Source organism: Scomber japonicus, chromosome 5 (assembly GCF_027409825.1).
Source record: "Scomber japonicus isolate fScoJap1 chromosome 5, fScoJap1.pri, whole genome shotgun sequence".
Classification (NCBI taxonomy): domain Eukaryota; kingdom Metazoa; phylum Chordata; class Actinopteri; order Scombriformes; family Scombridae; genus Scomber; species Scomber japonicus.
The window spans coordinates 20580164-20593265 of NC_070582.1; the positions used below are offsets into that span (position 1 = coordinate 20580164).

Here is a 13102-nt window from a genome sequence, read left to right on the forward strand (position 1 = left end):
TCTGATTCACCCACAGCGTGCCCTCTGGCTTAACAGGCTGGCACAAGGACACGCAACAGAGTTGAGAGAGGAGGTCAGGGCAGGAAGCATGGAGCTGCAGACTGATACAGCCATATATTAGTGAAAGAAAGTTATCACAGAACAGGTGAGCAGGGTGAGTTAAGTTATTTGAGCTGTATAAGGTCTGTGGTTTTTGTGAGCAAGGCAGAAAATGTGAGATTGGAGCGGGAGGAACTACTCTGTCAGTTGCACGTGTGTCTGGAGGAGAACATTAGAGTGAGACACACATGCGGCCTCACCTTGAAGAACCACTGACCCCACACACCTTTATTGCATCTCCAATTAGAGGAGAGGGAGGAAGGGAGAGATACAGAGAGGGACAGACGGAAAGAGAGAAGGAAAGAGGGGGAGAGATGTATTTCATAAATGTAGTTCCATAAAGAGCACTGACCCAAATGGCATTCAGTAATTCTTCCCTGTGCCAGAGGAGGTGGGATAATCAGAAACTTCATCAAGCTCACTCCTTCCTTCTCTCCTTCCCTGCATCTGCAACACCTCCTACTGCCCCACCCTCTGCTCAAACCTCTTAAACAAAAATTGTGTGTAATAACTGCATAACGTACACGGCACGTCCGGAACACGCATCAAAGAACATCCCTCTATCCCCCCTCATCGCTTCATTTTAATTAAACAAGTTTCCTCCACTCAGAGTCTCGCCATCTCTCATCTCTTTGATCTGTTCCCATTCGACTCACAGTAGAAGAAGCAGTCTGTCTCTACTTTGAGAAAGTTGTAAGTGTTTGATTCTGAAGACTTTCAAGCAGCGGTGGGAAAAAAAAGTCTCTTTGTCAAACACTATACTATAAGTACAAGCCCATATGGGTTTACTAATAAAAACATAACAAATTCCTTTTTGAAACGGTTTCATAAATTCAAATCTGTCCTCATGACAATGTCGGCAATACATATCAAATCTGTCACTGCTGTGTTGAGATGGATATGAGAGGGCAGAAATCTGAAAGAAAATAATACAATTAAAGTGTGTCTCAAGCACTGAGGCCCCATCGATCCTTTCGCTCGCTTTTCCAATACACTATGGACTTAACATGGACTTATTCTTTCTTAAACACAACTGGGACCACTCCCTCCCCCACCGGGTGCAACACTCACACAATGCTTCAAAAGAACATTTTGTTTATATGTTCAATACCAGAAACATCAATAAAATTATCCAATCATTAATTTCCTATTCAATACAAATTTAATGCAGAGCCACGGAGTAGCCAGCTCATATCCAATAAGGACATCTATCCCCAATCACTCAGCTCTCTGCTTCACATTGTGCGCACAAACACACAAACACAAACACACACACCTGCTCCGAAAACAGCTATTCCTCACAGACATACTCAATATTGTGGAGAGGGTGGAAAAGAAGGAAAAGAGCAAATAAGAAGGATGGGAGTGGATAGAGAAGGGGACTTATTATTTCTTAAGCACAACTGTCAAGGTGGGAGTCTTGACATTGGATGGTCAGATGCAGCCGACAGAAACAAGAGGTCCTGCATTCAAAATCTTATTTAGAGAAAAAATACAAAAATGTACTTAAAAGGAGTACTCATTCAGCTGGCAGAACAGAGCTTGAAGAGTTATAATTTAAGAGAGGATGTTATTGGATGATTATTACTGCTGCATTTATGTTTAAACAGCATTTAATGTTGTGGATGGTTAAGGTAAAGCTACCTTTAAAGGGGAAGTGTACAGATTTTGGGGGAAAAAAAGAAAAAGTTGTATGAAAGGCTTTTGTGGCTTCAGAAGAAGTTGTGGAAAAGTCTGTTAACTTCCCTTAAGTAATGTCACAGTAACAATGGTTGTGGCTGAAGACTACAAGCTTGAAAGACTTTTAAAAATCTGGTTGTGTGGCATTCTAAAGAAGTGAGGTTACCAGACCGCTGTAGCCCGCCCCTCACTTACGCTTGAGGCTAGCGGCTCGAGGCTACATTAGCCACTATGAGCGTAACACTCCAGAGTGTTTGAACAAGTTGTGGTTGTCATCTCATGATACCACAAAATCAGAGATCTCCTCCTACCAGGATTTCTAAATGCATGGTAGTTGCTTGAACAGCCGATCCATCGCAAACTGCATGTCACCACAGCAATATGAAGGGCTACCCCAAAGACCTTGAACTCTGCAATTCAGTCTTTTCTTGAAACTCTCTAATTTTCTCCATCTAATTTTAACAATGAAACCTATGAGACTGTCCTCCTAGAGACTGAACTGTGAGCCTAGGTTTAATGTGGTTGTGCTGCACTGATTTTTATACTTTTTTTAAAAAGTGTCCATCTTGTGGCTGACAGCATTGTAAAAGTGTAATGATAAATCAGTAAGATACTCTTTGAACGACTGTTGCAAATCTATAACAATAAGATCTCCATCTAACTTTATAGTAACTACAGATTAAATTAGTGGAGTCAAAGGTACAATATTTCTATTATTTCTATTATTATTATTATGACAGGGGACACACATACAACCCTTATGGGCTGATAAAGAAATGAAAACATTTCACATATCATGGTTTCACCCTGACTTCTGTAGGGAGCTCTTATTGCGCTCAAATTAATGAGCTCGTTCATGGTAGATTTCAAGATCAATGCCAGGTACATGCTCAATGATACAATCTATAGCTCTCTGTTGCATGTGATTAGGAAATGCATGAAAATGCTACAAGTATCGAATATCATACAGGTAGTGAACCTGGCTGAACTTGTACTTACTGGAACCCAACATGATACATATCAGATAGATCTGTGAGCTGAGTATATATATGTGTGTTTAACATGTTAGAGCTGGTGAGATGACACGAGAGCCAGGGTTCACAGGTCAAGTAGAGTCAAAGCAGGTAGGCGATTGGCTGATCAGGTCTTAGTGTAATGACTAATCAATGGTTGAATGCATTAGCCTAATCTAATGGGCCAGGTGGGAGAAGACAACGCTAGATGCATGGAACACATGATTGAGCACAACATGCAACAGCAATGCAATCAATAACACACAGAGTGGTCTAACCCCAGGGGGGGTCCCCACCACTGGAACGACCTGCTCCACATGCATTTAGGAGGTGCTCCTCGTTTGTGTGTGTGTGTAAATATGTATGGTTGGTTGGTTAGGGGAGGACAGAAAAGGAACCAAGCTGTTTTAGTCTGATTGATTGGATTATGAAATGAAATGAGGGAAATCAAAGCTTTTTATTTCTGCCCAGCACCCTCACACGACTCAATGAGTAGTTTCTACCACTCTCTGAGAGAGAGAGCGAAGCACTAAAAGAAAAAGCATGAAAGAGAAAGTGGTGTAAGTGATGGTATGCATTTTAGAATGCAAATAAGGTGAATGTTGATAATATAAAAATGTGGAATAAAGGAAATGAATCATCAGCCCATTGACACATTCAGAAAGAAAAGTGACACATTCTTCATGTTTAGGTTTGTCCCTGAGAGAAAAGGCATCCTCCTCTGTGTGTGATTTGACCTTCCACCATTACTCACTGAAGAGCATTATGTGAACCTGTTTGTGGGTTAAAAGCATAGCTGAGCTCTCAGGTACTACTCTGTACATTACTGAGGTCATTCATATCTCTAACCCCTATCAGACAGATGTGTTTCATGCTGAATAATACTTTAACATAGAGGCACAGATTAGACACTGGGGTGTGTTCATTAAAGCATGAAGCTTAGAGAATTGTAGTTGTTGGAAATTTACAATGAATATAAAAAAGGTGGAAAAACATCGATCAAGTCACAAGGAGATCAACCATTAAAGGATCTACTGTGTGAGAAAGAGAGAGAGATGACAAGTTAGGGACAAGAGGCAGTCAGAGCAGAGGACAGGCCTGGGTCAATACTTGCAGCGCATACTGCTGACACTGCACCGCTCAACACACACACACACACACACACACACACACACACACACACACACACACACACACACACACACACACACACACACACACACACACACACACACACACATTTTCACATGGACATGTACACAAAAGATAGAGAGACATCAGACCAATCAGTCAGCCAATGTCAATATTTCAAGAGCAAGACAGTGAAAAGAAGAGAATGCAAGTATGTGTGTGTGTGTGTGTGTGTGTGTGTGTGTGTGTGTGTGTGTGTGTGTATGTGTATGTGTGTGTGTACGTGAGAACTGGCACTTATAGGGTCAGTTCACCCAAATAACAAAACAATCCTATTCCTCCACTTTACTCTAATGTATCTAATGATACAGAAAGTTGGCTTTATTTGTGCAGGTTGTATTGGTATACTTCCAATGAAAATATTTCACATTTTCTGTAAACAAGGTCGTCATTTCTGAAAGGACAATTTGGTGCTGCATTTTTAAATTACATTTTTTAATGCTGCGAGCAACACAAACCAAAACCCTGTAACTTCCAATATATTGAAGTGATTTCTCTTAACCTGGGCATTCTGTTTTTTGGGTGTACAGAATTTAAACTATGGATTGGCCTTTAACTCAATCTTTCTGTAAATCGTATAGATTTCTTTTCATCTGTTTTATAGCTGAAACAATTTGGTCATTGATTAATTAATAAAGCATAGATATGATGCTTTTGTGATTGTGTTATTTAAACACTGATATATTATTCAATATCTATGCTAAACATACAGTTTCAAAACTTAAGGTGAACATATAAAAATGCCACATTCAAGTCAAAAGCCCACACACACTTTGTAATGTCACCTCTACTTACTCATCAAGCTGATTGTTTGCTCATGCCCACAAACAGCCGTCTGTTTTGTGGCCTTTGTTGTTAAGGTCATTCACGTTGTCCACTCGCATGTTTCGGATCTGATTTCGGCTCAAACAAGTACAGGTGTATTTGAGAAGTTGCAAGTTTTGGGTAAAGAATGGCATGATCCATAAAATTCCTTTGTTTCAGCATCTCAAATGTGTGTTAGGAGGTTTGTCTTGTTTTTCTATGATCATAATCTGATAACCTTGGAGCTTTGGACAATCAAAATCAATGTTTTCTTGTATTTATCCATACTTAAAGTATGCATTCATTATTAATTATAAATGTATACCTTACTTTATAGAACAAACTATAGGCTAAAAAAATATCTGCAGATTAATCAATAATGAAAAAAATAATTTGTTGAAGGCTCTGATCTCATTCAGTCACTATGTGTGTAATGTGTATATATTAGCAATCTGGTGACTACTGTTTTAATGTATTTGATACTGGAACAAAGTGACAATATTTATTGTTTTATTTTGTGTGTGTGTGTGTGTGTGTGTGTGTGTGTGTGTGTGTGTGTGTGTGTGTGTGTGTGTGATAGGGGCCTCTCCATCTTTGAAATGAATTAGTGTGCCGTGCCTTATTGAGTGAGGTGCAGTGTTTAAGTGAAACTGATGAAAGATGTGTGAGCAGCGAGGACTGGGCTATAAGTATGTGGCTGAGGTCACAGGTTAATCCCTATTGATTTACTCCACCGTCTGCATACAGCCACACAGGAAGACAAGGAAGGAGAGGCCTGCTATACCACAGCTATCACAGAGCATGAATACAGGATAAAAAACTCATTGCCACACACAGACCTACACATACACACACACACGCACACACACTGTCTGTTACCTGATGCTAAGTAGGGTAAGGACAAGAAAATTAAGTATCATTTAATCCCTAAATAGGTAGCTAAACACACAAAAAAATCTGGTTTAACATGGGAAATGCATGCAGACAAATCTTGTCAGTGTAGTAACAATTAAACACTGGAATCAAAGCAGCTCCAGACCTGACCAGAGTCTGTCTGATGAGAAACCCCAAAAATTACCCACACCAGCCTGTATTTATAAACAAGCTCTTCACAATCTCATCCCAGAGGAGGAAAGGTGAAATATTACATTAATATGAACAACTATTAATAATAACCCCCCCCCCTTCTCTCCCCACCTTTTACCCCATCACTCCTCTCTCCATCTCTATCTCCCTCTTTCCCTCCCTCTCTCTCTCTCCCTCTGCCTCTAATCCTATCATGCGGGCAATAAGTGTATGCACCATGAGCACATTTAATTTCTGCGGTTGGTTTTCAGCGAGCCCAGAGGTGAGCCTTAATAAGGATCAATGGCACTTTATCTGGGACAGCACCCACTTCACAGCATGCAAATTACACAGCAACCCTTAAAAAAAGAAATGGATTTAATTAAAAAATGTAGAACCACGGGCTCTGGAAATTCAATTAAAGGATTTATGCAAAGGTTGGCTAGCTTTTTGTGTTGCAGTTCCTGCTTATATAATGAGCTTTTCATATTAAAAATCAATAGGTAATCTGGGCTAGGGGATCGGCTGCTTATGTACATTTTTGAAATCAATTTGAAAAATAGTCCATCAGCTCAGTGTCACAACAAAGAGGGGAGGGAGATGTGTGTGTGTTTATGTGTGTCGAGTTGTAGGGGGGTGGTGGTGGGTCAGTGGTAAGAAAACAGGAGAAGTGGATGGGTGAGGAAGGGGTGATGGGTTACATCTTTCTCCTCTCTCAGGGTCACTGGAAAAAAGCTCTAAAAGTAAGCGAGATGATGGGTGAAGAGAATGATATGGAAGAGTAGAGGGTAAGTGTGTAAGGATGTCTCTCTGGCCAGGTCAGTATCTGGGTCTTTGGCCTGTTCTGATCCCTTCTATTACAGATGGAGTCCCTTGGCAACAAGGGTCTAGCTGGCTCTGACCTGTAGCTCTTGGGTAATTTAGCCCAGCCTCAACTCAGACTCAGCCCAGACTCAGACAAACCCGGCTGGGGAGACGTCTTAATGGCTTCCCTGAGATGTCTGGGGCTAGAGGTGCAGAGAGGATGCAGTGAAGGCTTTAAGTAATGTTTTTTCACAAACACAAAATGTATGTACACTGTCCAAAAAGATATTTAAAAAATAGATAAACCTTTGCAACATTATAAACAATATAGCACTGTATATTGCAGCATTCTGCAGCTGCACAGAATTCTATTTTAAAATATTTGTTTTGAAATTACGTTCTTCTCTAACTTCTCCGGCTTTCTACCGGGACATTGTTCCTGCCTCCTTCACACTTATGTTGTATAACTGTACACAGGCAGGAGGGGTGAATGACTGACTGCATACAGTAGCAGACTGTCAGCATTTGATTGGTTCTTTATTGATCCAGACACGCTCTCCATCACATCAACTCATCCACAATAAACCATTTACACAGTTTCCATGTGCAATGGACCACATAACCAGGCCTCAGGCCATCTCTGTTCAACCACTATGTTTGTGTGTGTGTGTGTGTGTGTGTGTGTGTGTGTGTGTGTGTGTATGTGTGTGTGTGTGTGTGTGTGTATGTTTTCTTTAATGAAATGGTATCTCCGTGGACAATAATCCCAGTAACAGGATTGGGCAGAAACACACATGTCAATACAGCCAAATGGGATTGTATGCTTTTATCTAACCCCACACCAACACATCTCTCTCTCTCTCCCCCATCTCTCTCTCTTACCATACATAGTGCAGCAGCACAGCAGGAAATGTCTGGCAGGAATATCACATTCACTACGTCTAGTTCCTCCAAGATGATCTAAAACATGGCCTCAAAAGAAAAGTGGTGAATCATCAGAGAGGTTCACTTTTAATATGTGAACCTCATACCAATTGGCATAATGTCTAATATTCTGTAGACACCACTGAGGAGAAAACCTACAGAGTGTCTCCAGTCAGGCTGGAGCTGACCCCCTCCTGTGTAGCTCCTAATCATCCAAGAGGACTCTATTACAGGGGCCTGGCAGCTCATCTAACCCCACAGAGGAGAAAGGGGGAAGCTGGCGGGGTGATGGGGACCTCTGCTCCTCTTTCTTTCCACATGGTTGAGCACCACACACACACACACACACACACACACACACACACACACACACACACACACACACACACAGGTTACTGGGTGTGCAGCACAGTTACTGTGTCTGTATGATACACCAGATAGCAGATACAGCACCTGACCTTACGTCTGTCTGCAGGAGAGAAACTGATAAAGAACAGTGAAGTAACAGAGGCTGCTGTGCTCACATACAGCACCAACCACCCCACTGTATGTCTGTTATATGGTAATGCTGATGTCGTTGTAGGACCTCTGGGGTTAACCCCTGAGGTACAAGAGAGAGATCCTGGTCACATTAGACAAGGCTCAGCAGAAGAGGCACAAGCGGTCCCATTACTCCTGACTGAACAACCATTTCTCTAATATAGCCCTGACTGCTGGTGCCTGGTCAAAAGTTCAGCCTGTGCATATGTAAAAAGGTGGCCTGGTGCCCGAGGCAGGATCCCGGGTAAAATAATCATGCTAAAACACTAAGGAGCATGGGACTAGACGAGAGCACCGATGAAACTGGCCCCTGGGGATCCTGAGGTGTCTGATTGGACCACTGGAGCCTCTTAGGCCTGTGCCACCTCCCTCCCCTCTTTTTATCCATCACAGTGGATGATGAGGTACTGAAACAACTGCCCACACTGATCTCCATTCAGCTCAGTACTGTCTGTACCTATAGTTAAGCTATAGATTTGATGAGTATAGGCTGAGCCCAGCTGCTCAGAGCCTGAGGGTACGCTGATCTTTAGGGAGCAATCAGTCAGTCAACAAAATGTCAAAGGGTCAGCGTTAAAACCTGACAGGACAGTGACAACTTCACAAAGGTTACAGCCCTACTAATAATTGCAACAGTCACTGAAATTCATTATGTGCTGTTTAAATATGTGATCTAGCCCAATATTGTAAAAGTCACGAAAATCTCACTATCCTACATCAAATAAATCAATCGACATCTGTGCCAATCAAATTTTGAGCATTAAATCGCTGCAACTAAATCTCAGAACTGTGATAATGGCTGTTTTCTGCTCTCGCTCTTTCTTAGTCTCTGTCTCTCATACACACATACACACACACCACTGCAGGCCAGATCATTCAGCGCTGATAATCACACCAAAGGACACAGGGAAAACTCCCACTCTAAACACGCTGAATTAAAGAAACAGGAGTTACAGGCCTGGTCGTGCAATCTCTGATAAGTAGATCAAGGCATGGGGAGGGGAACATGATTTTAGTGAGAGATAGTTGGGCTGATTAAAATGTCATGGCTCTTTATAGATGCCTTTTTCAACTCAGCAAAATGGAATCAGCTCTGTACATCAATAGCAGAGTGGGCTGTGCTCCCCGCTAATGGAGAAGTTTCATTCATTTAAGTAGAAACCACAACACAAAGGATGCAAAACTGAGGAAGTCCAAACATATTTTGCTAATGAGCGAACAAAAATAGAGCGGCAAAAAGATAAAAGTGAAGTGTTAAAGTTGGGGAACTGATAAAATAAGACAGCATGAAACACAATTAATGAGGGAGGAAAGCAGGAACATGATTAGATGACCAAGAATGGAGCGTATGGCCTGAGATGACTTTTCCTTGCCTTTACTGCAATAATCAAATTAAAGATTTAGGACCACATGTAGCTCCAGGTGTTTCAGTCGTCTCCGTATTGTGAATTCATGTGCGTGCTTATTCATGTGTGAGTCTATTTGTGTAAGGCAACTGTATATCACTCCACCTGTGCTCCTATAAATCAAACCTGTGTTTTAAATGAGAGGCTGGTTATTTGCGCAAGAACACACACGGGGGCTTTGTGATTGTTTTTTTGGAGTCGACATTCTGCTTATGTTTGCATCCCAGAACAATCTCCATGGATCCCGCAAGCGTACGCAAGCAATTAAAGCGATACCATCTTCATATCCCTGCAACCAATAACTGAAATAATATCACTGTTTTATTAAGCCCTTAATGTGGGGGCAGAAGGAGTGAGGAGAGGGATTTTAAAGAGGATACACTTTCAGGGGCCTTATCACACCCAGATTTAAATAAGAGCAGATGCTCAGCTTAAGGGTGTGTTTGTGTATCTTTGTGTGTGTGTGTGTGTGTGCGTGTGCCTCTGTGTGTGGCCTTTATCAGACATGAGTTTTAGCTAATTGCTGTGTCAGCACTCCAGAATTTAATTACTAGCTCTACCTTTGTCCTTTAATATTTACTAACATCTACACTACATTTAATTAACCACGTGTAAGAAAGCCATCGCCCCATTCTGGAGGAGAGACCGCTCTGCTAATAGCATCTGTGTGCCCACATCCAAAATGTTAACACCCCCTCACCTACACACACACACACAAAGAACACAGAAGTGTTCAAAAGCATGTTTAACAAATTTTGGTCCAGCTAAAATCGACACAGAACAGATTTGAAGATTGAAACAAGACAGAGAATGATTAAAAAAATGCTAAAGGAGGTAAAGAGGAAGAGTTTTGTGACAGAAATAGTTAAACTGAGGAAATTCAGCTTGGCATTTTGTGAAAGGTGCTGATGGGCTCTCATCTGTCATCCTTTGTCAGAGGGAGGAGAGACACATGATGGCCTGAGGCCTTGTGTCTGTCAAACATGATGGATCAGAATAATGCTTCACTTAAACTCTTTCTGAAACACCTTTCAACACATCACATTTTCCCTTCAGTGCAAACACTAAATTGATAAAGTATGAAGAGTAGCTAATGGAAAAATGTAATAGTCAAACTAAAGCATATATTAGGAGGCTTCGGAGCCTAAAGGGTAGAAAGTTGTAATCCATTGAAAAGTCCTACAGAGCAAAGGAGGACACAGTATAGACCAAGCAAAATCACAGTCATTTGTATCCAAACTGTGTGAGGACGTTAAGCTTGGGCACCTTATATCACATCACAAGCACACACGTGTGCTATGAACCCTCAATCACACACATACAGTTTTTTCAGCCATTTACTGTACACACACACATACACACATGCAGATGGATCCATACACACACAATGGTTGCAATTCTAACCTGGTTATTGATACCTTTAAGAGGGGACTTTGGCAAGGGTATATATGCATGCTTTTGGTAATAACACTAATGTAAAGACTGCACAACAAAATTCTCATACCGAATGTTTCAACTTCAGTCAATGCATGTGCAAATTTGGGTAAAAATCCTTAAGGCTGTGATAACGGAAATACAACTAACAAAGAATCAGATTTTATCAACATTTTTGGAAACTGTCACAGTGCTGGAAGAAACTGTCTAATGAAGCCAACAGAAATAACAGTATTGCCAAAAAGCTGAGAAGCAGTACTGCTTTTGTCGCCAAACTGGACAGTCTCCACTCCTCGGCTGCACCTGCAGATACTATCCATGAAAATAACAAACAGAATCTGTGAAGAACACAATCTTGGGGATGCCAAACAACTACATGCTTGACTTACTGCGGAGACTTGGTATACAGTTCTCGCTTTGTTAATGCAAGAACCAGATGTATCATAGTGGCACCCAACATTACGGCTATTACACCCACAAAACCCAGAAGACACAAGAACCTTCCTTTCTGCAAAACACAGATGCTTAAAGGCATCCATTGCTCATTCTCTGAGGAAAACATTCAGTGTCCCAAGACCCTTACCTAGGAACAACCTGCCAAAGGGGACCCTACCTGTTGACCCAAAAATACAGTTTCAAGGATCACAGGGGCACACTAAGTTCCATCATAATAAAGTGTCAACTCTCTGAGGAGATCTGGTTTTAATGTTGGATCAAAATTCAAGACATAAAAACCACAGCACATGGCCTTCTCACCTTGTATATCTCTCAAACACAGTCAGTGAGGACATAATCTCTTCACTGTATCTCTGCTTTCAGTCAGGTCTTTGCAAAACAAGGTTGAGTCAGCATGCTAATATGGCTCAGAACTCAAGATAACACATCTGAAAAGATCTGGCAATAGGTTCTCCTGATGTGATCAGGGAATATGGTAAAAACATATTTGACAGAGAGCTTATTATCTTAGCACTCTGGAGCACATGACTGAATAGGAGTAGAGAGTTTGCGCAGTGCATTTAGTGTAACCTAATATTCAAAGTACACAGGATCTGGAATATCGCCTACCCTGGTGAGAGGATAGGGGAACAGTCTCTCAGAGTTAAATAAACAGTGACAGGAGGAAGAGGAAAACAAACTACAGAATATCTCTCTATCTGTGAAACCCAGACTTTCTCCCTGAGCCCTCAGCAATGAGCAGATCAACCCCTCTCCATCCTTTTCCTCTCCTCTCTTCCAGGAACATGCCAAGACAAATATATAGGCTGACTAAGGGAACCGTCTGAGTCAGGACTAGCAAAAAGAAGATAGTAATATAGCATCGTGAATTCACTGACTTTCTTTACATGCAGAAAAATACAACTTGTTACTGTGGTAGAGAGTTTGCATATCCATTCTGGTGGCTACCAACATACATAAGTAATAATCAGCCAGGTGGTGCAACAGTTCTAATCTTTTTTCAAACTTACCATAGACTTGGTGAAAGGTCTGGCCAGCATGAAGAGAAAGGACATCAGCCACCAGCTCCGGTGAATGGAGGTATACATCATGTTCCCAGGATGCACTGCGTTGCAGGTGATGCCATGCGGTGAGAGACGGCGATGGAGCTCATTGCTGAAGAGAATGTTACAGAGTTTGGCCCGATTGTAAGCCAGCATGGACCAGTACTCCTTCCTTGGTGGAGACAACAGGGCCAAGTCCACCTTACCACACGAGTCTAACAGGTCTGTGAACCTGAAAGATAGTTCAGATCAAGAGTAGTTAGAGTGAGTGTGTGTGTGTGTGTGTGTGTGTGTGTGTGTGTGTGTGTGTGTGTGCGTGTGCGTGTGTGTGTGTGTGTGTGCATGTGCATGTGTGTGTGTGTGTGTGTGTGTGTGCCTGTGTGTAGGCCTTCTACAGGCAGATGTGTGGTGCTGGCTGCATACAAATCAAAGACGTGACATGATGTCCTTTAATTGCCTGCGACAGAGCTGTTAAAATCCAGATGTTTGACAAGGCCCCTTAAACATTACACTACTCGTATTATTATGCAGTCACACAATAACATCACACAGGCACAAGAACCACACTCTGTGTGTGTGTGTGTGTGTGTGTGTGTGTGTGTGTGTGTGTGTGTGTGTGTGTGTTTTCCTTAATGAAATGGTA

At 41.7% G+C, this 13102-nt stretch overlaps 1 protein-coding gene across 1 annotated transcript in view; it reads right to left on the reverse strand.

Moving 5' to 3' along the window:
• The window catches only part of wwox (WW domain containing oxidoreductase), a 130398-nt gene that overhangs the window by 72342 nt on the left and 44954 nt on the right, over positions 1-13102 (reverse strand). Inside the window, exon 8 of the mRNA XM_053318774.1 lies at positions 12427-12691. Coding sequence (XP_053174749.1) covers positions 12427-12691 — 265 coding nt within the window. The remainder of the gene's footprint in view (positions 1-12426; positions 12692-13102) is intronic.